Consider the following 26844-nt stretch of genomic DNA (forward strand, 5'->3'; position numbering starts at 1 on the left):
TCAAATCACATTCTCATTTCTTCTGTTGGCTGCTGCTATCCCAACAAAAAGAGGACAGTCAGATGGTCTTTCTCCCCTGGGGATTTAAATACTAGGAAAGAGTAGCAGAGCAGAATCAGAATTGTTTGCAGCCAAGAGAGAGACATTGTTCCGTTTGACATTTTTCCTTTTTCAATTTTCTCACCAAAAATTAGCTCAAGTGACATGGTCCCCACTTTGTCACAGCGTTGCAGTATGATGAGGTGAATGTCCAGGCGCTGTTTAGAACTTCAGGCTGTATCTCTTGTTAAGATTCAGGAAAGGAATGTTGGTCTGAAGAGCGTTGTCTGTGAAGTGGATCTGCATCCCTCTTGAACAGTGAAAGCTAGTAGGAGTTTCCAGTTCTAATACAGAGGAAAGTTCTCAATGCCTCAATCTGAGAGGGAAGGACACCTACTCTGATGACGTGTGGGAAGGTTCATCCTAAAATAACCTCTTCATGCAAACAACTTGACTAAATACCAATTTGTCTTAAACTTTCCTTTTGTGGAGGTAGGCAATAAGACCTTCTGTCATGCTGTCTGGAGTGGTTCATGACCATGGGTGCCAGCCTCAGGGAAGACTGTCAAGAGAAGCAGGGCAGAGCCCCAAACTGGATGTATGTGCTATAATTAGATTTCACAAACCCAGTAACAAACACAAACCCCTAAAATACTATGACAGTCTTACCATGGACAGTCCCCTTGGGCCTTCCAGTCTATCTTCCCACCCAGGCAAGCTGGATTTAATGATGGTTGCTATGCATGAAAGATCACAAAAGTTTCAGGTTGCTTCCTCCCAAGAGACCAGTCACTTACCCCAGGTCAATTTGTACCTTTGATCTCACACCAAAGATGTGGGTGACGTTTTTCATAGGAGTGGGTGGGTGAGATTCTGTGGCCTGCACTGTGCAGGAGGTCGGACTAGATGATCAGAAGGGTCCCTTCTGACCTTAATATCTATGAATCTATGAATCTATGTTTGTAGCCAATCCTGTAATATACTAACTAAAAATGTATTAACATGAAAAAAGAAATGAGAGTTATTACAAGGTTAAAGCAGGCAAATATATATACACAAATAAGTTACAGGCTATGGTTTAAAAAGTGACAATGACAGTGTTACAGTAATCTGTCAGGTCTGAATGTCTTTTAGGGCTAGCCCAGGTTGACCCTCGGTATCTCTGCCTCTGTTTCATAGCTCTGTGAGACAGCAAAAGAGATGAAAACATTTCTTGTCGGCTGTTTCTATTTTGTTCTTCCAGAATTCAAGCTGAATTCGTTGGAACTATATAGAGCTAGTTTTTTATCCCAGTGTTATGGGGTAGTAAATAAAACACCTTAAAAAAGCCTTTTCCAGATCCTCAAAGAGAGTTAGGCACCTAAATACCTTTGAGACGCTGGGCCTAAGTTCCTAAATCGCTTAGGTGCTTTTGAAAATTTTACCTACTGTGTTTAAATATATAATCATCTCTGATTTATTATGCATGTCTACAACCTCACTGAGACAAAAAGCATAAAGACGACAAAGAATAAGGACAACCTGCCTTCCAGCAAGAATTCCATTTTTCCAGTGGTGAAAACAAAGTTTCTCTGACATAAGTATCTGGGAAGTCCCCCAGGTCTAAGGCTGAGCTCTCAGGATTCACTGTGAGGAATTTGTCTGATACTCTAATTCCAGCACCCTGTGTTTGGGAGAAAGATCTCCTTGCTCTACAAGATGGTCCTGCTGCTCATGACCCATTTACCTTACCTTGTCTATACTGGGGAAAAGTACCATGGTAGGAACCCTGTGCTCCCCCAGTAAGTTTATTACCCTGTGTCCACTCAAGTACTGCAAAGGCATGAGAAATACCTTTTGGAGGAGACTTGCTTTCAGTAGTGTTAAAAATGTAAGTAGTTATCTTAACCCATTTTAGTTTGAATTGCGTTAGTGTCTGTGACCTGGAATGATTCAACCAGTCCTCAATGGTGGCATTTAAAAATCTCCAAAAATCCACCTCTTCTGGATTTTGTTGGGTGATGTGCCAAGAAACCATTGTAATTGAAAAGGTTTATAATAGAGCTATTGTGGATGCAGGGCAAATCTGAAATGGTTCTTAACATGAATTAGCATGTCTAGAGAGGATGTACTTAAAGCAGCCTAGCCTAGTCATTCAGTAACAAACAGTTCAGTTCTCTAGTCTGGAAACAGCCTGATGCAAGTTAAAACAGCCTGAAGTTTGTGAGATGTTGTATATGCATAACTGAGCTGTTACTCTCAGTTGCTGATGTTTGACCACAGCCGGTTTCCTGCAAGGTGAGATAAACAGGTTAGCAGCATCATTTGTTCTGTGAAAGTGCTGCACTATGGAAAAAGGTATGAACTACGTTAGTGGGGTTCCTTGTGAGTTTGTTTGCTGTGTGTTTCTCAATGAAGGCTGAGAATCTAAGGAAGTAGAGAAAAAACTGCACAAAGGCCCTAGAAATTGAGCGATTTTGACCTTTTTTTTACTTTTCTAGTATCTGTATATGTTCACACAAATTAACTTTGCAAACATAAATTAATCTGGAAGAAAAACATTAGAAATTTACTCTTCTTAGCTGACTTGTCTTTAACTCTAAATGTTTCTATGCTCTGAGTTCTCTGGTCAGGTGCATGGTTTCTCACTAGCAATGTGAGCCTGATGCTTCCTGTGTGGTATAAGCTGCTGCCTTCAGTAGACACTCATATTGCCTCTGCTCACTGCTATTGACCCTTTAATATGAGGATAGCGAGAGAGACTCACATAACAGGAAAAAGTACCAAGGTGTAACCAAATTGTTTGCAACCTGAAACGGAGCTATCATTTGCTGCCTGTTGTTGCTAGTGCTGTAGAATGTTGTTACGACTGCCAGTGTTGCTATTTTTGGAGCTCTGATGTCAGCTGCACTGGCAGACATTGCAGCATGTTAATTCATCAGACTTTGATGTTATTCATAAGACAGACCACAGGCTCAGTTTGGTTGCAAAGGCACTTGGCTAGGTTTATTGTTGACAAATTGATGATTACCGGTTCTGTTCATTCCCTCTGGGGCATCTCGCATTGGCCACTGTCAGAAGACAGGATACTGGGCTAGATGGATCTTTGGTCTGACCCAGTATGGCCGTTCTTATCTTCTTAACCTGGTACTAGCACTCTGTAGGAGATACAGCTACACTAACACATGTATGCCCATGACAAGTTACCTGCTCAGTCAGAGCACCAGGAGGCTGTGACATTTTTCTTTGTTCAATCGTCTCATCCAAGATCAGTTTGCAGAGTGTAGTGCTGACCTTCGCAACAGTGTTGCTATGTTGTGGGGTAAACACTCGGCCCTCTTAGTTGAATTTAATGTTGTTTCATCAGAAAGCCCACAGAAGTATTTCTAGCTCTCAAACTCACAGCAGTACCTATGCAGTGCCACATCCCTCCTGCCTGGTAAAAGCCAGTGGGGAGATCCTAGCTCTAATTCTGAGAAAAGTACTCAGTGTGAGAGGACAGAATGCTGTCCACACTCAAGTGTGTGGAGGTTTTTCAACTACTTAAAACAACCTTCACTTAATATGAATACACACACACACACACATTTCTAGCAATAAATAAGTCAAAAATTGAACATTTTGTTTTTGAGAGTTTTTAACCTTTTAATTTTTTTTGTTTTCTTGTTTGTTTTTGTTTTAATAAAATTGAAGGAAATTCTTAAACAAAATGCCTTCCTAAATCAAAAAGTGAAAACATGTGGTCGAACCAGGAGTCACCCAATGAAGTTAATTGGCTGGAGTTTTGAAACAAACATAAGGAAACACACAGAACAACACAGTCAACCTGTGGAATTCATTGCCAGGGGATGTTGTGAAGGCCAAAAGTATGACTGGGTTCAAAAAGAACTGAATAAGTTCATGGAGGGTAGGTCCATCAATGACTATTGGTCAAGATGGTCAGAGACGCAATTCCATGTTCCGTGCATCCTTAAACTTCTAACTGCCAGAAGCTGGGACTGGACGACATTGTGTGGATCATTAGGTAATCACCCTGCTCTGTTCATTCCCTCTGAAGTATCTGGTACAGTCCACTATCAGCAGTCAGGATACTGTGCTAGGTGGACCATTGCACTGATCCAGTATGGCTGTTCTTATATTTGTATGTATCATTTCATTTCAGAAATGTCAAAATGAACCATTTAAAGTTTCTGAAATTTATTTTTTATTCAATCAAAACAATTAGCTGAAAATGACTCTAAATTCACTAATTGTTTCAGTTAACCTGAATGCATTTTCTGTTAAAAAAATGGTTTCCATGAAAATTTTTGCCCAGCTCTAATAATAATGAACTCTCATTTCTCTTTAATATACTGGACCAGAAAAACCTGTCAGTGAACTCAAAGATAGATGAAACCAGAATTTAAATTAAAAAAATGAATGTAGAATTGACTATCCGTGCTGGAAAGATTTGACTGTTTTTTTTTAATATTCCTGTGTACAGCCTAGACACTCTGATGTTAGACATTTGGGAAATATCACTAGATGGGTAGGAATATAGGAACAATGATGGACCCAACAAGACCCCCTGACTGTGAACTTCTCTCTGAACAAAGTATGGGTTCACCAGAGGTAACAGTCATAGTCTCTGTCAAACCCATGATTATTTCCTTTATTTCATAAAGTTATGCCTGGTCAGAACTTGGACTGGAGACTTCCAAGTAAAACCTGGTGATGCAGGAATTGTTGCTGGTCATTCAGGAGTGGGACCTTTCCCTCTGCACCAGTTCTGAACTTCATTGCTCAGTGAGAAGTTCTGTGCTGGATTAGATGGAGGCAGTATAGCCATATGTCTTGGGATGGTTCAGACACAACAAATCCTGTATCTTGGCAGGAGGTTAGACTAGATGACACTTGCAGTTTTTCTCAGCCCACTGGATATTGCAGTCCTTAATATACAGGTTTGTTCCTTAAACCTGGCCCAATCTCCTGTGTTGGAGTTTTGTCTTCTTCTCAGTGTCTTGGTTGCTTGCAGCATAGGTGGGGGCAGGAGAATGGCACAGTATGTGTCCACTCTGTCTGTTTTATACCTTCAGTCCATTTGCTTGGGGAGCATAAGTCCAGGCATGTCTAGGGGGGCATTGCTGAGTCTTTCCAAGCAAGGTTGAGCAATTCCTCTGGTGTGGCCTCATGCAGATGAGTCATTGCATTGTAGCTCCCTTGCTGGACAATGGCTGTTGATGGGTTGTTTGATACCCTGCCCGAGTGTTGGTTACTTTCCTTGCTGTTGCCTCTGGGGAGTTAATATCTGGCTGATTCCCTAATTTGAGCAAGTTTTAGTGACCACCATACAACAGAATTCTTATAAATTCACATGCATTAATGATACACATATATGGATAGAGAAATGATTTTCAGCAGATCACCTTTCCCCTGATACCTTACAAGGCATGCTTTATATGTAAGATCACGATCATATGAAAATGAGGAATATGGGGGTTACGGTATACTCCCCCAAGGTATAGAATGTCACACCAAGCTCCTCCACTTTTATTATATAAATCCATAGTACCCCCATATCTTGAATACTGCATGCAGTTCTGGTCACCCCATCTCAAAAAAGATATGTTGGAGTTGGAAAGGGTACAGAGAAGGGCAACTCAAATGATTAGGGATATGGAACAGATTCCATAGGAGGAAAGATTTAAAAGACTGGGATTTTTCAGCTTTGAAAAGAGACGACTAAGAGACTTCACTTATTATTCTGTGATTCTATAATTACATCTTCCGTATATCTGCCCAAATGCCAGGCATTTCCTATACGCATGCTAGTTGAACATCACTGGCATTGTTTCCTGCTTTCCATGATTTTGTCCTTGATCAATTTAATTTAATTTCTGTGAACTTTTCCCTCACTGATTTAGCTATTATACTCTCAGTTATATGCTCTGTGCTTTTCTCAGGGCTTTTTATTTGTGTTCCTGTTTGTTTTGCTATTTGGCATATACATATTGCCCTTTCTAGTGTCAGCTCCATCTCCCTTAGTAGCCATTCATGGACTTCTTTATTATTGCACCCAAGGACAATTTGGTCTTAAATTAGAGTTTCTTTTCATATTCCATATTCACAGGACTGACCTTTAATTTTAAGTCTTCTTTATTATTATAATTATAGTGCCTTGTGGCCAAGATGAGAATATATTTATTTACAGAGGGATGAATGGAGAAGAATGATAGAGAGAGCGGTAAAATAGGATTATATCTCACACAAGGACCTACAGTCGTAACACAATACAGAAGGAGAGACACTAAGCACTGTGTCTAGATCCAGAGTTCAGGAATCCTGGGCAGAGTTGTAGTCCTGCAGTGAGTCTTGGTTCCTCCTGGTCATCTTTGGTGCAGAAAACCTTCCTCAACAAACCCCTCCCATGCCCTCTTCCGCTGCTCTTTGCAAACCCACAAAGAGTGGCAATCTCCACACTTAAATAACTACAGCCTCCCTCCTCATTCCCAGTGCAAAGTCACAAGGCCCAGTACTTATGGCACTATACAGTTTTGGGTAACAGTGATACTGGATCTGGCTCTAGTTTCTCCTTCATAGGTCTTTAGTCTGTGATTACCAGAAGCTGGGAAATGGGTGACAGGGAATGGATCACTTGATGATTACCTTTTCTGTTCATTCCCTCTGGGGCACCTGGCATTGGCCAATGTCGGAAGACAGGATACTGGGCTAGGTGGACCATTAGCCTGACCCAGTATGGCTGTTCTCATGTTCCCAGCATGGTGTTCCTACTTGCTCCTGTCTTGAAACGTCGCCGGCAGCAGCTATGTTTCATTTGGGCATTGGGCTGGTTCTCGGCTGCTTTGCTATATCAGGGCTTACTTTCTGTAGTTCCTCTTGTCTGGAGCTACAGTCATACACACAACCCTGTTGTTCTCCTTCTCTCCACTCCTTCCCCTTGGAACAACAAGCTCTTCCTCTGCCTCAGAATGAGATTTGAAAGGTGCCATGATCTCTGATCCCCAAGAGGGTTATGTCATAGAATGACAGAATATCATGGTAGGAAGGGACCTCAGGAGGTCATCTAGTCCAACCCCCTGCTCAAAGCAGGACCAATCCCCAACTAAATCATCCCAGCCAGGGCTTTGTCAAGCCTGACCTTAAAAACTTCTAAGGAAGGAGATTCCACCACCTCCCTAGGTAACCCATTCCAGTGCTTCACCACCCTCATAGTGAAAATGTTTTCCTTAATATCCAACCTAAACCTCCCCCACTGCAACTTGAGACCATTACTCCTCGTTCTGTCATCTGCTACCACTGAGAACAGTCTAGATCCATCCTCTTTGGAACCTCCTTTCAGGTAGTTCAAAGCAGCTATCAAATCCCCCCTCATTCTTCTCTTCTGCAGACTAAATAATCCCAGTTCCCTCAGCCTCTCCTCATAAGTCATGTGCTCCAGCCCCTTTATCATTTTTGTTGCCCTCTGCTGGACTCTTTCCAATTTTTCCACATCCTTCTTGTAGTGTGGGGCCCAAAACTGCACACAGTACTCCAGATGAGGCCTAACCAATGTTCAGTAGAGGGGAATGATCACGTCCCTTGATCTGCTGGCAATGCTCCTACTTATACAGCCCAAAATGCTGTTAGCCTCCTTGGAACAAGGGCACACAATTGACTCATATCCAGCTTCCCATCCACTGTAACCCCTAGGTCCTTTTCTGCAGCACTGCTGCCTAGCCACTCGGTCCCTAATCTGTAGCAGTGCATGGGATTCTTCCGTCCTAAGTGTAGGACTCTGCACTTCTCCTTGTTGAACCTCATCAGATTTCTTTTGGCCCAATCTTCTAATTTGTCTAGGTCCCTCTGTATCCTATCCCTCCAGCATATCTACCACTCCTCCCAGTTTAGTGTCATCTGTAAACTTGCTGAGGGTGCAATCCACACCATTCTCCAGATCATTAATGAAGATATTGAACAAAACCAGCCCTAGGACTGACCCTTGGGGCACTCCACTTCATATCGGCTGCCAACTAGACATGGAGCCATTGATCACTACCCGTTGAGCCTGACAATCTAGCCAGCTTTCTATCCACCTTATAGTCCATTCATCCAGCCCATACTTCTTTAACTTGCTGGCAAGAATACTGTGGGAGACCGTATCAAAAGCTTTGCTAAAGTCAAGGAATAACACAACCACTGCTTTCCCCTCATCCACAGAGCCAGTTATCTCATCATAGAAGGCAATTAGGTTAGTCAGGCATGACTTGCCCTTGGTGAATCCATGCTGAGTGTTTCTGATCACTTTTCTCTCCTCAAAGTGCTTAAAAATTGATTCCTTGAGCACCTGCTCCATGATTTTTCCAGGGACTGAGGTGAGGCTGACTGGCCTGTAGTTCCCCAGATCCTCCTTCTTCCCTTTTTTAAAGATGGGCACTACATTAGCCTTTTTTCAGTCATCTGGGACCTCCCCCGATTGCCATCAGTTTTCAAAGATAATGGCCAATGGCTCTGCAATCACATCTGCCAACTCCTTTAGCACCCTCGGATTCAGTGCATTGAGTCCCATGGATTTGTGCTCATCCAGCTTTTCTAAATAGTCCCGAACCACTTCTTTCTGCACAGCGGGCTGGTCACCTCCTCCCCATATTGTGCTGCCCAGTGCAGTGGTCTGGGAACTGACCTTGTTCATGAAGAGAGACACAAAAAAAGCATTGAGTACATTAGGTTTTCCCACATCCTCTGTCACTAGATTGCCTACCCCATTGAGTAAGGAGCCCCCACTTTCCCTGACCTTCTTCTTGTTGCTAACATACCTGTAGAAACCCTTTTTGTTACTCTTAACATCATTTGCTAGCTGCAACTCCAGGTGTGATTTGGCCTTCTTGATTTCACTCCTGCATGCCTGAGCAATAATTTTATACTCCTCCCTTGTCATTTGTCCAAGCTGCTACTTCTTGTAAGCTTCTTGTTTGTGTTTAAGATCAGCAAGGATTTCACTGTTAAGCCAAGCTGGTCGCGTACCATATTTACTATTCTTTCTACACCTCGGGATGGTTTGTTCGTGCAACCTCAATAAGGATTCTTTAAAATACAGCCAGCTCTCCTGGACTCCTTTCCCCCTCATGTTATTCTCCAAGGGGATCCTGCCCATCAGTTCCCTGAGGGAGCCAAAGTCTGCTTTTCTGAAGTCCAGGGTCCGTATTCTGCTGCTCTCCTTTCTTCCTTGTGTCAGGATTCTGAACTAGACCACCTCATGGTCACTGCCTCCCAGGTTCCCATCCACTTTTGCTTCCCCTAATAATTCTTCCCTGTTTGTGAGCAGCAGGTCAAGATGAGCTCTGTCCCTAGTTGGTTCCTCCAGCACTTGCACCAGGAAATTGTCCCCTACATTCCAAAAACTTCCTGGATTGTCTGTGCAGCACTTTATTGCTCTCCCAGCAGATATCAGGGTGATTGAAGTCCCCCATGAGAACCAGGGCCTGTGATCTAGTAACTTCTGTTAGTTGCCTGAAGAAAGGCTTGTCCACCTCATTCCCCGGTCTGGTGGTCTATAGCAGACTGCCACCATGACATCACCCTTGTTGCTCACACTTCTAAACTTAATTCAGTGACTCCCAAGTTTTTCTGCAGTTTCATACTGGAGCTCTGAGCAGTCATACTGCTCTCTTACGTAGCATGCAACTCCCCCACCTTTTCTGCCCTGCCTGTCCTTCCTGAACAGTTTATATCCATCCATGACAGTACTCCAGTCATGTAAGTTATCTCACCAAATCTCTGTTATTCCAATCACATCATAATTCCTTGACTGTGCCAGGACTCCCAATTCATAGAATATCAGGGTTGGAAGGGACCTCAGGAGGTCATCTAGTCCAACCCCCTTCTCAATTTTTGCCCCAGATCCCTAAATGGCCCCCTCAAGGATCGAACGCACAACCTTGGGTATAGCAGGCCAATGCTCAAACCACTGAGCCATCCCTCCCCCCCGCTTGTCTCCCTGCTTGTTTCCCAGGTTTCTTGCATTTGTGTATTGGCACTTAAGATCACTTGCTGATCATCCTGCTTTCTCAGTATGAGGCAGGAGTCCTCCCCTCTTGCACTCTCCTGCTCATGCTTCCTCCTGGTATCCCACTTCCCCACTTACTTCAGGACTTTAGTCTCCTTCCCCCGGAGAACCTAGTTTAAAGTCCTCCTCACTAGGTGAGCCAGCCTGCTTGCTAAGATGCTCTTCCCTCTCTTCGTTAGGTGGAGCCCGTCTCTGCATAGCAATCCTTCTTCTTGGAACACCATCCCATGGTCAAAGAATCCTAAGCCTTGTCTCTTACACCACATGCATAACCATTCGTTGACTTCCACAATTCAACGGTCTCTAACTGGGCCTTTTCCTTCCACAGGGAGGATGGACGAGGACACCTCTTGCGCCTCAAACTCCTTTATCTTTTTTCCCAGAGCCATGTAGTCTGCAGTGATCCGCTTAAGGCCATTCTTGGCAGTATCATTGGTGCCCATGTGGAGAAGCAGGAAGGGGTAGCGATCTGAGGGCTTGACGCATCTCAGCAGTCTCTCTGTCACATCGTGAATTCTAGCTCTTGGCAAGCAGCAGACTTCTTAGTTTTCCCGGTCAGGACAGCAGAGAGATGACTCAGTCCCCCTTAGGAGGGAATCCCCGAACACCACCACCCATCTCCTTCTCTTGGGAGTGGTGGTCGTGGAATCCCCATCCCTAGGACAGTGCATCTCATGCCTTCCAATCGGTGGAGTCTCCTTCTGCTCCCTTCCCTCAGATGTATCATTTAGTCTGCTCTCTACTTTAGAGGACATGAAAAGGTTGAAAAATTTTGATTTTTCATCAGAAAACATAACAACAAAACCCCAAATATTTTCATCTGAAAACCAAGAATTTTTGCATTTTTGTCCGTTTTGCTTCTGACACACAGATGCTTAAAATAGTGATTCAAGTATTTGATTTTCCTAAACATCAGACTTTGAAAATAACACTTTAGGCCTCATTAGTTTCACTTTAACCCATCAAAATGAAAGATCAATTGCTCAGAGTGCTTTGTGCAGGGGTAGTGCACTTTTAACACAAGAACTTCCTGTGTGATTTCAGCCAGAATATTACAGAGTGAATCATTGCTTCTCAGCTCCCATTTATCCTCTAACAGGTGAGTCAGACTATTTATTTCTCTCTCCATCTCCCTCCTGCTAAGAATTTTTATACAGAAGAAGGTTCATAAGAATGGCCACACTGGATCAGAACAATAGTCCATCTAGCCCAGCATCCAGTTTTCTGACAGTGGCTAGTGCCAGGCGCTTCACAGGGAATAAACAGAACAGAGCAATTATGCACCTATTTCATTGCTCCAGCTCATGGACCTCAAGACACCTGCACAGACGTCATCACTTGTTGGGACTTTGATAATTACTGTACATTGTTTACCTCCATTGTCCAAATCAGAAAAGGAGTCACTAAATTATCAGTTTATATACGATTTTAGCTCTTGTATTTTTTGTTTATTTTGTATAATGTATATATTTGCAATCAATTATTTAGTGTCGATGCTGTAGCATATGGTTCTGCATTTTTAATTGTGTGTGGTTTTCATCATGATATGCTAGATCTAACAAGATCATCACTTATAAGCGAAGGCAGAAGATAGGATACATCTTGATATTACTAAAGTGGTGTGTGTCTGAGTTACTGGTGATTCAAGATTGTCAAATATCAGGCTCAATTTTCAATCAAAGATTAGCACAATACTATACAGCATACAGAAAGAATAGATACACTACTACCCTTTGTTGTAAGATCAAGAGTTGGGTCTGGGTCTTTTCATTGAAGCTGGTGGAATGCACAGTTTCATTCCCAATTAAATTCCCACATCAGTGTCATTATACAGGGTTTTGAAACAAAGGAACCTCTCTGGCCAAAAGAAACATGTTTGGATGTCATTTCTTATACATTCTCAGTTTATCTGATATATATGTGAAGGCATGATTATTTACATCTCAGAGGACTAATAATTCTTCAAGATAGTATATTTCAGTGAGTCTTTCTTCCCTCATAACTATTCTTTCCCATTGATTCCCCAACAGAAAGTATCTGCTGTAACGATCATCCCATATCAGTTTCCCAGGTTTGTGTATGCTTACATAAGCATTATATGTATCTATGTATATGCTAAGGGGATGGTTCTCAAGATTATGTGGAGTTTTATAGACATGGAGACTCCATGGATTATTAGATACAGTCTAACTCAGATAATTCTTCAATAGGGTTAATTATTGGTCAATGACCAGTGTTCTGGGTCTTAGAATACAACATAATCTTTGTTAATATCCTAAAGATTCTAAATAATAATTAATAGATAAATGAATCAAATATACATAAAGAAAAGGACTTAAAGGGTTAATATTTACTACCGGTACTAACAAAAGTCTCAGGAGATCTTATTTGAAAATTTGATTCTAATTGGCTTAAAAGTGAGTTCTTGTGACTGAAAATCAGCTGAAGAGCAATAAAAAAAGGTAATGATAAGCATCAACATATTGAATCAAAGATTTGTATATGGTCAGGTACTGCAGGGATTCAGGTTCTTTCTTAGAGTGGGTCCATACGTAAAGTTTTTCTTCCATTTTCAAATATCCTACTTCTTTGAGTGACTATATTTCCAAATACAAGACTATCTTTAAATATGAACTCTGTACTTAACATCTCCACTAATGATCTGGAAGACAGTGTATACAACATGATAATAAAATTTTGACATGATTCATAATTGTTTGGAATCCTAGAAAAGTGGGGGTAACAATGCAAAATGATAGAGACCTTAGCAATATCCATGGGCAGTAACCAAATGAAATCTAGACAAATGCATCACCTTTATGTAACATATGCATAGCTCAGATCTGCTGCATTCAATCAATTAATGAGACCTAGATATAATCTCCTAGGGACTCTGGGCTGGCCAATTTCGGTAGTGGGTCCTCAGCTCTAAGCTGTTTCCCTTGTTCTGCTAGAGCCTGAGTTTATTGACCACTGGGAAATGGTTGTGCAGACCTAATTTATTTAATTTTATCTTGTTTTAGCTTGAGGAAAGTCTATTACAATAAAGGTCCTCAGACAGTGTTTCTGAATTATTTCTCTTTGTCACACCCTTGTAAGGAATAATGCTGGTAAATCTGTCTTAAAATGGGAAATACTTTGCTTAAACTTTCATGATAAATTCATTAGTTTTGGTTGACAAATGTGAACATTTGCAACCACATTTCTAGCTGTTTTTTAAGCACAAATATTATAAGTACACATTCTTTTTTTTTGTCACAGAAAAATTGCAAGATTTGTTTTTTTGGGACCAGCTCTAGAAATTAATTAGTTGAGGGAGGAATTGTCTATTGGTAATGACAGCTGCAAGAAGGATATTTTTATGATTTTTGTCTTTATTGGGTTTGCAGTTTATTTTAGCCAGTAAAGTTAACAGTTAAGATTTTTAATATCGGCGAGGATCATTTATGCTGCATAGGAAGTCATTTTTCATAGTTCAACTATACTTAAGTTGTCTGGAGAATCTTCTCTCTGCAGTTGAAATTGTTTGTTTGTTATTTTAAATCTTTCCCTAAAGTTACAAATTATTAATGCCTAATTATAATTTTACTTCTAATTTAGCTAAGGCTCAGACTGGCTTTTTTAGTTCAACCTATTATGCCATAAAACAGGTCACGATGCCCTTTGCTTGTTATGATAAATACATATCTCAGTCATGTCAGTTATTTATTTGACCTTATCATCCACCTTGATCCACGAAGGCAGAATATAAACTATGTATCCTTGCACACCAGCATGGAGCAAGCAGAAGTTGACTCAGAAATTGAATTTCCTGTTCCTTCTAAGCAGCAGGAAAGATGAAGAGCTAAAAGTACTGAGAGAAAAGGTACTGTAGAATACACACTGCTGACTGAGCACATGCAATTGTTTTTTTACTGTCCAATATCAAACCTCTACTTCTACTAACTTTCCACTGTCACTGGTGTCATATCTGGCAAATCAGAATGCGCTTATTTTTCTGTAGTCTGTTTGCCGTGTCATGTAACTGGAAGCTGATAACAAGCCTGGGTACCTCCTAAAGACAATGATCATGCAGGGCGCAGGGATCACCAAACTGGCAGCAAACAAGAATGGCTCTCTGGTCCAATTTTTGCTAGAAGTTATTGCAAAAACAGTCATTGGCTACTCTGATGCTGCTAGGCTTTTTCTACATCCAGCATTATGCTGCAGGGCATAAGCCTTCAGGACAAGAAATATCTTCCACTATGGCATGGTACTGCATTATTGTCCATTAGAGCATTTCTTGACCCTTCCTCTGAAGCTTCTGATACTGCCTCCTCTTGGATGCCTGATTCACGATTAGGTGGACCTTGGTCTCATCTGCTATGGCAATTGCTATATTCCTGTTTTCAGTTCTGGTTGTGTGGGTTTGGGTTTTGGGAGCCTGGACCTATCAAGATTAATCCCAGCATGACTCAGTTCCCTGGATGAGGGCTCATTATGACTGACTTTGTCTCTTGTCCTTCTATTAAAGTCTCCATTTCCTCCACTGTGGAGCATTGTAGTGATTCTTGGGATCCTCTGCCTGGCTTCGCTGGTGACTGCAGGGTCTTGGGTTCCCAGAGTAAGTATTTACAGAGAAGACACTAAGACTCAGTATAATAGTTTGAAGTAATTACCTATATACAAATCCCCCACCAAAAACATAAAAGCCTTGTATAGTGAATGTTTGTGGTATTCCAAACATACTGAAAGCTTGTGGTCCTGCAAAAAGGAGTCATATTTCACTGCAGTTTTGTAGAGTTAGAAAACAGAGGAAGGTCACAAATTGTCCCAGAATGCAAGTGTCATGGCAAGCAGAGCCCAGCTGCTGATCTTTCAGTGATTCTATGCCTGATGAAGGTATTGCACAAAGGGAGTTCCTCTACGCATCTGGACAAGATCCACTGAGTTCAGAGCACTTACTTTCACTTATACCAAAATTGCACTGATCTTTAGGATCCAACACCTTGCAAGGCAGCACCCCACCTTGTTCATAATTAGTTCAAATCCAGTGAAACCACTACAGTTTTTGTATTAATTTTGCCCCTCTATGCACTCCTGGACAGTAGGTGAGCATATGTATGATTATTGCCCTGTCAATTTCTTTGGGCCAGGCCTTGCACCATTGAAGACAATGGGAGCTTTGTTCTTCACTTGAATGATATAAAGGATGGACTGACTCTCTTATTCCTCTTTATCAGCCATCACTCACTGATGGAAGAATTCAGAGGAAAAAACATGAGTTGAAATTTAAAGTGTTTACTCTCCCTTGTGCAGTTAATTCAGTTTTTTTCTGCATCTTTACAGCATCAAAAGATTTATTCACAAAGTTTTTTTTATTTTAAAATGTTTATTGTTACAAGTACTTTTTACTTATTAAAGTGCCAGAATTTGCAGGGCCAACTGGAGTTGACAGGCCTCTGGCATAACAACTCCAACTGGCCACATCACGCAAGAGCCAGAAGGGTTACAGGGCCTCCAGAACCAATCTGAAGCACAAACTTTCTCGTGGAACCCTGCAGAATAATGAATTTGGGGTCTAAACCACTGACTTCAGCCTCTTGGGCCAATGCATATCCCCTGATGTAAGAATTCCTCTGAAACTCCAGGGGCTGAAACTCTCATCAAATTTCCTAATCACAGTGTAGGGTCTTCCTTGTCTTCCTTCCAAAGTTTCCAGGGCTTTCTACTTACCGCTTTCTTCCTAAGAATCAGATTTTTTTGGATCTAACTTGGAAAATGGGATTTTTCTGTTTGTGGTCACTGAAAACATTACCAGTGTTCAACCTAGATGTTGGAAATCAGGATGTTTTCAATTCTATATTCTGTGACTCTTTGGAGAGTCAAGATTTTCAACCCCACAGGTTTTAATGAGATTTTTTAAGTTCACAATGTTAATTTTTAAGATTATTTTTAAAAAAGAAAAAGTATCTGACATGTTACATATAACATAACATGTTTTTATTACAATATAACAGACATTCTACCCGATGGCATAACTGAGGATAGAACTTGGCCCTTTGTGTTCCTATAAGGCACAATATATTGATCTGTAAAACTGTGCTGCAATTTACCTTTAAGGGGTACATCATATTGTTATATTATTTTGGCTTTAAGTTTTTCAGATCTCCCAAATACTGTGTAGACAGGAGGAAAACCTGAACCAGTTTCAGGAAATTATCCCAGGTAAGAACGGAAACCTGCCAAAGGTTTTGAACAGGAAAGATTGCCTTCAAAAGGGCAACATTTTTTCTTGTATGTGCTGTAACTTTAGACTGAAATCATTTCAAATTCAATCCCCAATATTGTTGCTAGACTGATGAATAGCAGATTATGACATTTTGGGTTAACTAGATTTCAATTCTTTTGATTCTTATATACCAAATGTTTTCACTCACTGCAAAAGTCAGAAGTGAGTCTTGAGGAAATGTAAAGGAGGCGAAGTTGTTTTAACTCACATGCTGAAAGGCAACCGGAAAGGAGTATAGCAAGAAAAATAGTTAACATGAGGGAACAATAATAATAATAGAATAATAGAAATGTAGAGCTGGAAGGGACTTTGAGAGGTCATTTAGTCCAGCCACCTGCGCTGAGGCAGGATCAAATAAACTTAGACCATCCCCCCTGAAAAGCATTTGTCCAACCTGCTCTTAAGAACCTCCAAAGACAGGGGGTCCACAACCTCCCTTGGAAGCATATTCCAGAGCTAACCTTAGAGTTGGAAAGTTTTTCCTAATGTCTAACCTAAATCTCCCTTAGTACAGACTAAATTGATGAGTTCTTGCCCTATCTTCAGTGAACACGGAAATCAGTTGATCACAACCCTTTTTATAACAGCCCTTAGCATATCTGAGGACAGTTATCAGGTCCCCACTCAGTTTTTCTTTCTCTAGGTTTAACATGCCCAGTCTTTTCAATCTTTTCTAAACCTTTGATCATTTTTCTTGCTCTCTCCTGGACTCTCTTCAATATGTCCACATCCTTTTTTAAAGGGTGGCACCCTGAAATGGACTCAGGACTCCAATTGAAGGCTCACCAGTGCTAAATAAAGCAGCACAGTTACTTCCTGTGTCTTACATACAACACTCCTGTTAATATGTCCAAGAATGATATTACCCTTTTTCACAACTGCATCACATGGTTGACTCAGATTCAGTTTGTGATCCACTATAACCCCAGATCCTTTTCAGCAGTACTACTTCCTGGTCAGTTATTCTCCATTTTACAGTTGCACATTTGATTTTTTTCCTTCCTAAGTGTTGTACTTTGCACTTGTCATTATTGAATCTCATCTTCTCGATTTCAGTCTAGGTCTCCAATTTGTTAAGGTCAATTTGAATTCTAATCCTGTCCTTCAGTATTTTTGCAACCCTTCCCAGCTTGGAGTCATCTACAAATTTAGAAGCATACTCTCCACTCCATTACCTAATTCACTAATGAAAATATTGAATAATGCTAGACCCAGGACAGTGTACCATTGATAACTACTGTGTGAGTACTGTCTTGCAGCCAGTTTCGCATCCACCTATATTAATTTCATATAGACCACATTACCCTAGTTTGCTTATGAGAATGTCCTGTGGGATTGTGTCAAAAGCCTTACTAAAATCAAGATATAGCAAATCTATAGCGTCCTTCCTATCCACTGGGCCAGTAACATTTGCAACCACTTCCTCTTTGTTAGTCAGAATCAAATCTAAAATGGCTGCCACCGAGTTGCTGCCTCCACATTCTGAAATAAAAAGTTGTCCATAATACATTTAAAGGACAGTCTGTGTTTTGCCATATTACTTTTCCAGTGGATGCCGAGTAGTTAAAGTTCCCCATTACCACCAGGTTATTTGTTTTGGATATTTCTGTTATTTGTTCTAGAAATGCCTTCTCCTCTCCTCTTCCTTAGCTAGTGGTCTATAGTAAAACCCTACTGTGAGATTCTTGAGTTTTTTCCCCTTTTATCTTCACTCAGAGACTTTCAACTTATCTACCTCTCACCTTCTTCTGGACCTCAGAACAAGTATATATACTCTTGATGTATAATGAGACACCTCCTTCCTTTTTTTTCCTGCCTGTCTTTCCTGAACAAGCTGTTACCCTCTATACCAATATTCCAATCATGAGATTTATCCCACTAAGTCTCTGTGATGCCAATTTCGGTATAATACTAATAAATACTAATTCTTCCTGTTCTCATTGGTTATTCCCCATAGTCCTTACATTTATAGACTCACAGACTTTGAGGTCAGAAGCAACCATCATAATCATCTCGTCAGACTTCCTGCACATTGTAGGCCACAGAACCTCACCCATCCATTCATGTATATTTGTGTACAGATATCTGAAATGTTGATCCAATTCCCCCATTGTTCTACCTTTTATTGCTCCTATGATGATACTATTATAACTTTCCATCCCTCCCCTTCCAAATATTTAGCCTTATGTTAAGGTCACCCTTTTTTATACCTACCTGTGGGCTTTTGTCACCTGCCCCCTTTGAACCTAGTTTGAAGCCTTCCTCATTTTGTTGGCTAGTCCCTGTACAAGGATGCTTGTCCCCTTCTTGGTCAGGTGGACCCTGTCTCTTCCCAGGAGACATTCTCTGTGGAACAGCATCCTTTGGTCAAGGAAGTCGAAGCCTTCCCATTGAGTTTCACAGCCATTCATTTATCTCCAGGATTCATGCATCCCTGCCTGTCCTCTTACCCTCAACAGGGAGGATGGACAAGAACACAACCTGCACCCCTCACTCCTTCACCCTTTCTCCTAGATCCCAGTAGTCATTGCTGATCTTTTCAGAATCATAACTGTCAGTATTATTAGTGCCCATGTGGATGAAGCAGCATGGGGAAGTTGTCAGAAAGATGAATGAGCCTTGGCAACCTTTCTGTAACATCTTGGACATGAGCTCCAGGAAGGCAGAACATTTCCAAGAACAGCATGTCAGATCGGCACATGGATGCCTCTTTTCCCATGAGAAGAGAGTCCCTGGTCATGACCATCCAATGCCTCCTCCTCTTGCATGTCTTGGCCATGAGTTTCGTGGCCTTAAGGGCAGGTGTTTTTTCTTCCTAAATTATTGGGGTCTGCTCCTCACCTCCTGTTGTCAGTACCTCATGCTGGTTCTTGACCATGATGGATGGAGGACATGGATGGGAGGGCTGAGCACTGTCTACTGCCTGTGGGGGCCAGCAGCCAGTCTTCTCCCTGCAGACCAGCTGGTTTTTCTTTCTCCTCTGTGGCCACTGTAGTCATCTGTTAAGAAGCTGTAAGATAATCTCCCACTGTAACGTGTTCCATTTCTGGTACTTCTCAGCATGTAGATTTCACCATCTTAGATTTCCTGACACTTGCACATCAGTAACTGAGTGATTAATGGAGTCTAACTCTTTGTGTAGAAGCCTCACTTGCACATTATCACTGAATTTTATCCATTGTGCAAGAATCCTGCTCAATAATTACTGACAAAGAAACAGCCTATCAATTACAATAGCAGACACACTTGAAATCCAAAAAATTCCCTTGGGGGACAAACAAACAAACAAACATGATTTGTGTATAAAAGGAAAGTGATACTGGTACAATAACAATTAGACTATTTGCTATGGCACAAGAATCCTCATGCCAGTTTCAAAATGCCAGCAACCATGTCAGTACTTGTGAGTCTCCAGACGGTTTGTGAAGCACTTGGCTCAAAATCAAATTACAACAGAAAATCTATTATTACAGTTTTAACTTAATGCTTCTAATAAAGGAACATCTAGAGATCACAATCAGGTATGGGCCTTTATTATATTAGATGTTGTACAAGCACACCATAGTTGTGACAGTTCCTACATGAGAGAGATGACAAACTTAATACAGACAAGACACAATAAGTGGTTGAAACAGTCAAGCAGAGGGAATTGGGGAGGGAAGACAAGGGTAATTGCGATAGAGGAAACATAAATTGTATTTTCTTTTTAAGGATGGAAATTTGCTTTTTGCCCAGCAAATTGGTTTCCCCATTGAGAGAAATGTTACCACTTTTATACTGAATACAAACCATGGCTGGAGAGTGAAAACGCCTGCTCTTCTCATGGCTCCAGACTCTTCAGATAGAAAGCAAACGAGCTGGTAGAGTATCTTCCTCTTTTGGAGAGTGGCATAGTAAGAACTGCCAATTAAGATTTGTCTGTGAAAAGAAGATGGCAGAAAATTAGATTAGGCTTCATTTGGCATTTTAAGATTTTTTTTCTTGAAGGTTAATTACCTTACTCCTCCTCTTCTCTTCCCAGCATTAGAACCATATCTGAACCCTAAATTAATGAAAAGGTCCCTGTTGAAAGGCAAAACCCCAATGTCCCCTGTACTTCTCATATGCAAGGTACAATTATTCCTGTGGTAAAAAAACCCCATAAATCACTCCGGGCAATCTAGGGGAGGTATTGTCCTCCAGACAAGATTGTTAATAGAGATAAATCCACAGAGAATTCCTTCACAATTTCTAGAAAATCTATAGCAAACATTCTTGGAGATGACGAGGAATGTGATTGGTCTGGCCAGTAGAGTTGCTCAACCATGAGGCTGCCTCAGCCTATAGGGACCTGTTAACCACATCACTGTACCTGATATCCATACACTAATGAAATGAGCAGATATCTGATATGCATACAACCATGAAATGAGCTGGGAAAGGAATGTAAGTGCATGAATTGGCTTTGTCCTCCTACAGGATTTCATAAACCCCCTGGCAACTTCTCACTGGATAGGATTATTACGTGAGAAAACCGACAGACCCTGGATGTGGGGAAATGGCACAGCTTTCTCCACTGAGCAGTAAGTTCCAAACACAAATAGAAACTTCTCATTTCCAATAAGTGTGTTCACAGTGCTATATGGGAGAGAAACCCAGAATGAAATAGGAAAGAGAAACACGTAATTACTGAAATATATTTTTAGAATGCTTTGAAGGCCCAAGTCAGCAGAAGATGTTGCCAGTGAAATTCAGATGTATTGACCAAACTCCATAGGTGATGAAATACCAAAAGTTGAGGCGAAGGGGGTGCTGCAGGTAAACAATAAAGTGCATAGGAACTCCTGAGCAGAGGAGGACCAACAAAAAAAAAAAAAGAAGATGTAGAGAAGAGGTTGTATGTCATGTCTAAGGTGCACTGGCAATTAAGTGAAAAGTTTGCACAGTATGTGATGCACTACTCCTGACTCTAATAAATACAGTTATTCATTGCATTCATAAATGCCAAATTTAATAATTGATTTTAATAATGTCTCCTTTGCTTCTCCACAATTGTTTCATTATTATTAAAATTATTTGTTGATGCCATCTACCATGGTGTTCAGATTAGACATTTTTGCCCTTGAAAAAATAAGATTGTGATATAGATATAACAAGAATGGCTGGAAATAACATTTTTTCTGTCATAGGTTTGCAGTAAAGAAAGGATATGTTAATGGTGACTGTGCAGTCATCAGAGGCAGAGAACTCTTCTCTGATGACTGCAAAGATACAAAGCACTACATTTGTGAGCTGCCAGTTCATGTGCCAGAGTATGATGCATCCGGACAAGATAGATCATGAAAATCATAAAAACTGGGCATTCCAAACCCAGAGAAAAATATCCCCCAATAAATACTAACCCTGTCAACTTTTTCTCTTCAAAGGCTGTGTTTAAATTGTAAAGTTATAATATGCTTTGCTGAGATCATATGTTGTTCATGAGTCTGTGTCAAAAGGAGCTGGGATTGGCCTCTCATAACAAAAATAAATCTGATCAACCACACGTCTTTTAGATACCCACAGACAATCAGAGCCCTCCCAACAGGCAAAGCTGCTCTCTTTTTTCTTTTTCCAGTTCAGTGATAATTTATTGTAAAATGGTAATTAAACCATTATCTGATTAAAATAGTTTTTTAAATAAACAGTTGAAAATTGAAACAAATCTGATTTCGTTTTATGATTTCTTTTTTACTGTATTGCATTTCATTCAATCACAGAAAAAAAGCCATGATGGATAAATTCAGATATGAAGATAACATTGGTCAGACTAAAAATACGTTTTGGGGAAAATAGTTTGAAGGTGTTCTTTAAAAGTATGTGGAATGGACTGAAATGGATATCCTGTGGAATCAATATCCATGTCCTTGGGGCCAAAACAGCAAAGGCAAAACCACCTCTCCCACCCACTCATCCCCACAGCTTCTCAAATGAGTAAGCAAACCTACAAGTGCATCATGAACAAGACGAGATCAACGGAGAGACCCTTCTGTGAGCTGTTGTAGCCACAGGGTAGAAGTTCTCATTGACATCACTGGATAATTAAAGATAATGTTACACAGAGTGCACAATTGGAAGGTGTGATCCCACCTTTGTATTCCATGGACTGGGCATGGTCAAAAGTGATTCTCTATCACTTCAAAAAGAAAAGGAGTACTTGTGGCACCTTAGAGACTAACAAATTTATTTGAGCATAAGCTTTCGTGAGCTACAGCTTACTTCATCGGATGTAGCTCATGAAAGCTTATACTCAAATAAATTGGTTAGTCTCTAAGGTGCCACAAGTACTCCTTTTCTTTTTGCAAATACAGACTAACACGGCTGCTACTCTGAAATCTATGACTACACCTCCTCAACTCCAGTACACTGTGCTTGGGGACAAGCTGTCCTTGTTCCTCATGACACAGTCAGTTTCCTTTTGTCCCCATTAGAGAAAAGTTCAATGCCAAGAACACTATGGTCTTCCTAGCTCACTAGATGTACACCTCATGTCCACTTACCAATGTGATCCCAATGATTTACATTTATGTCAAATGCTGTTAGTAATAGGCTTCCTTCCAACAGATGTAAATACTGTGTGGTCCCAACCAGTTCAGTCTGGATCATTTTAGAATGACTGTGGACAGGACTGCCTGACATGGATCAAGGATCCCTCACAATAATTACAAATGTACAACAGTGGCCTTTCAAAATCTCCAGAACCCACTATTTCTCAGTCTTGTGCTAGGAATGATGGGATAGGTACCCACAGGGCACTGCAACTTACAGAATTTAGGAGAGTGGGGTTACACTGGATCACAGACTGAATATGAGGAAACAATGTGATGCAGCTGAAAAAAAGGCTGGTGTATGTGTACTTTGTCCTGTCTTGGTATAGGGGGATGACTTCTTGAGGTCACCTCCAGCACTACATTTCTGTGATTCTATTATTCTGTGATTTAGCCTTGGTCCAGGAAAGCTGTGCTGTGTAGGATCCAAGGATCTGACCGTGAATTCTTTTCTTACCTCATCTGCTGACTGGTTTTATTAATAAAGCCATGCACTTCAGAGCTTTTATTATTCTGCAAAGACTCCCACTCAACCTTAGAAGAAAAACAAATATCATTCCCTCAAGAGGGTGGTAGACCTGGAATTAAAATATCTGGAGGATTGGAATATAAAGCTATAGGGAATATATTTAAGTGTTAGGGTTTGCTTCATACCACATAGATGACCAAGAGAGACGCTTGAACTGTCCTAAAATGACAGGCAATCATCACCAGCAACTTCAGATTCAGAAGAGTAGATAGAGAATCAAACCCTGTAGAATCCCATTGGAACCATTCTTGTTAAGGGAAATTATTCCCCATTGACAATTACTTTTTGAGAAACATCAGTTAGCCTTGTCTTCATCCCACTGTTATGGGTAGTAAATCAAAAACCTTAAAAAAGCCTCATCCAGATCCTCAAAGAGAGTTAGGCATCTAAGTACCTTTGAGGCTCTTGGCCTAAGTGCCTAAATCTCTTAGGTGCTTTTGAAAATTTTACCTACAGTGTTTAAATATATAATCACCTATGATTTATTCTGCATGTCTATAACCTCACTAAGACAAAAAGCATAAAGACAACAAAGACTAAGGACAACCTGCCTACCAGCAAGAATTCCATCTTTCTAGTGGTGAAGACACAGTTTCTCTGACAAAAGTATGTGGGAAGGCCCATAGGCCTAAGGTGAGCTTTCAGGATCCACTGTGAGGAATTTGTTCGATACTCTAATTCCAGCACCCTGTGCTTGGGACAAAGATCTCCTTGCTCTACAACATGGCCGTGCTGCTCATGACCCACTCATCTTATCTTGTCTATATTGGGGGAAAGTACTATGGTAGGAACCCTGTGCTCCTCCAGTATGTTTACTACCCTGTGTCCACTCACAAAAGCACTGCAAAAGCATGACAAATACCTTTTGGAGTAGACTTGCTTTCAGCAGTGTTAAATGTAAGTAGTTCTCTTAACCCAATTTAGTTTGAACTGTGTTAGTGTCAGCGTGACCTGGAATGATTTAACCAGTCCCCAATGGCGGCATTTCAAAAATCTCCAAAAATCCACTTATTCTGGGTGTTTTGTTGGATGAGGTGCCAAGAAACCATTGTAATTGAAAATATTTATAACAGAGCTATTGTGGATGCAGGGCAAATCTGAAATGGTTCTTAACATGAATTAGCATGTCTAGAGAGGATGTACTTAAATCAGTCCTAGCCTACTCATTCAGTAACAAACAGTTCAGTTCTCTAGTGTGGAAACATCCTGATGCTAGTTAAAACAGCATGAAAGTTGTGAGATGTTGTATGTGCATAACTGAGCTGTTACTCTCGGTTGTTGATGTTTGACCACAGCCGGTTTCCTGCAAGGTGAGCTAAACAGGTTAGCAGCATAATTTGTTCTGTGAAAGCGCTGCACCATGGAAAAAGATATGAATTACGCTAGTGGGGCTTCCTTGTGAGTTTGTTTACTGTGTGTTTCTCTGTGAAGGCTGAGAATCTAAGGAAGCAGAAAAAAAACTGCACAAAGACTCTAGAAATTGAGGGAGCTTGATCTTTTTTTTTTTTTACTTTTCTAGCATCTCTAGAGTTCTCTGGTCATGTGCAGGATTTCTCACTAGCAATGTGAACCTGAGGCTTCCTGTGTGGTATAAACCATTGCCTTCAGTAGACATTCATATTGCTTCTGCTCACTGCTATTGACCCTTTAATATGAGGATAGCCAGAGAGACTCACATAACAGGAAAGGGTATCAAAGTGTAATCTAGTTGTTTGCAACCTGAAACGGAGCTATCATTTGCTGCCTGTTGTTGCTAGTGCTGTGGAATGTTGTTACGAGTGCCAGTGTTGCTGTTTTTGGAGCTCTGATGTCAGCTGCACTAGCAGACACTGTAGCATGTTAATTCATCAGACTTTGATGTTGTTCATAAGAAAGACCACAGGCTCAGTTCGGTGGCGAAGGCACTTGGCCAGGTTTATTGTTGACAAAAAATGATGATTGATTCTGTTTGATGATTACCTGTTCTGTTCATTCCCTCTGGGGCGCTTGGCATTGGCCACTGTCAGAAGATAGGATACTGGGCTACAAGGACCTTTGGTCTGACCCAGTGTGGCTGTTCTTATGTTCTTAACCTGGTACTAGCACCCCATAGGAGCTACAGGTACACTAACACATGTACACCCATGACAAAGTACCTGGTCAGTCAGCGCACCAGGAGGCTGTCCCCTTGGCCGGACAAAGATGCCCTTCCTATGTATTACACTCCAGACATGGTTAGTCACCACCCCTACACCTGATAGTTTGAACAAAACATCCTCATTAATTATCCTGTCATTCCCTCCATGTCTTATGAGGGATATGTCTGCCAGACCATCTCCTAGGAATGTGTTTAGGCAATAACTTGAGAACTGGTTTCAGAGTAGCAGCCGTGTTAGTCTGTATTCGCAAAAAAGAAAAGGAGTACTTGTGGCAGCTTAGAGACTAACAAATTTATTTGAGCATAAGCTTTCGTGAGCTACAGCTCACTTCATCGGATGAAGTTCTTGTTCTTGTACCATCCTCTCCATTCAGGATTGTGCTTGGTTCGTGTTAGCTACTACCTGGTGCACCGCTATTTTGCCACGGCCAGACCTCGTATTTCTAGCTCTCAAACCCACAGCAGTACCTATGCAGTGCCACATCCCTCCTGCATGGTAAAAGCCAGTGGGGAGACCCTAGCTCTAATTCTGAGGAAAGTACTCAGTGTGAGAGGAGAGAATGCTGTCCACACTTAAGTGTGTAGAGGTTTTTCCATTGCTTAAAACAGCCTGGTATGGAAGAGGCACACACACTGTTGTGGTGGGGGCATCCCAGGTTCACTAAGTGGGTCCCAATTCCCAAGCCACATGCCTAAGAGAACTCTACTTGCCTCACACAAGGCCCAACTCCAGTTTCCTTCCTCAGCCTTTGATAAGGCAGGAATTAATCCCAGAAACAAATGCTGCATTCAGATAAAACCAACACTTGTATCTGGGCAGAGACAAAACCTGGATTACAACAAAGGAGCCATTCAGGAGCCCTCATAGGGAGGTCGGGGGCACACCTACCTCCATCCATAGCAATGGTCCAGCATGCTGAATCCCTAATGCCCAAATGTAGAGAGGGATGCTCTGTAACCCAATTAAGAGTGAAGCTAGGCAGGGAACCTTTTCCTGTCTTGTGAGAATTTTCAATATTTCCCACCCCAATCAGAATGAAAAGTCAAAATCTCTATTATTATGCAAACCAAAAACCTTAAAAAAATCAGGTCAATGGAAATCTTTCATTTAAACATTTAAGATGTTTATTTTTTATTTTTACTACAATTAACTTAAACTTCAAAACAAAAAGTCATTTTGAACCCAAAAGAGAAAGTATTACTGAAAGGGACCTTGATGGGTCATCTAGTTCAGTCCCGTGCACCAAGTCAGGAATAAGTATTATCTAGACCATCCCTGGC

At 41.1% G+C, this 26844-nt stretch overlaps 1 protein-coding gene across 1 annotated transcript in view; it reads left to right on the top strand.

Annotated features, from left to right (window-relative positions):
- The window catches only part of LOC119854612 (natural killer cells antigen CD94-like), a 45604-nt gene extending 24651 nt beyond the window's left edge, over window positions 1-20953 (top strand). The window contains exon 7 of the mRNA XM_043513765.1: window positions 20790-20953. Coding sequence (XP_043369700.1) covers window positions 20790-20897 — 108 coding nt within the window. The 3' untranslated portion in view covers window positions 20898-20953. The remainder of the gene's footprint in view (window positions 1-20789) is intronic.
- The last annotated feature ends 5891 nt before the right edge of the window (window positions 20954-26844 follow it).

Source organism: Dermochelys coriacea, chromosome 1 (genome assembly GCF_009764565.3).
Source record: "Dermochelys coriacea isolate rDerCor1 chromosome 1, rDerCor1.pri.v4, whole genome shotgun sequence".
Classification (NCBI taxonomy): domain Eukaryota; kingdom Metazoa; phylum Chordata; order Testudines; family Dermochelyidae; genus Dermochelys; species Dermochelys coriacea.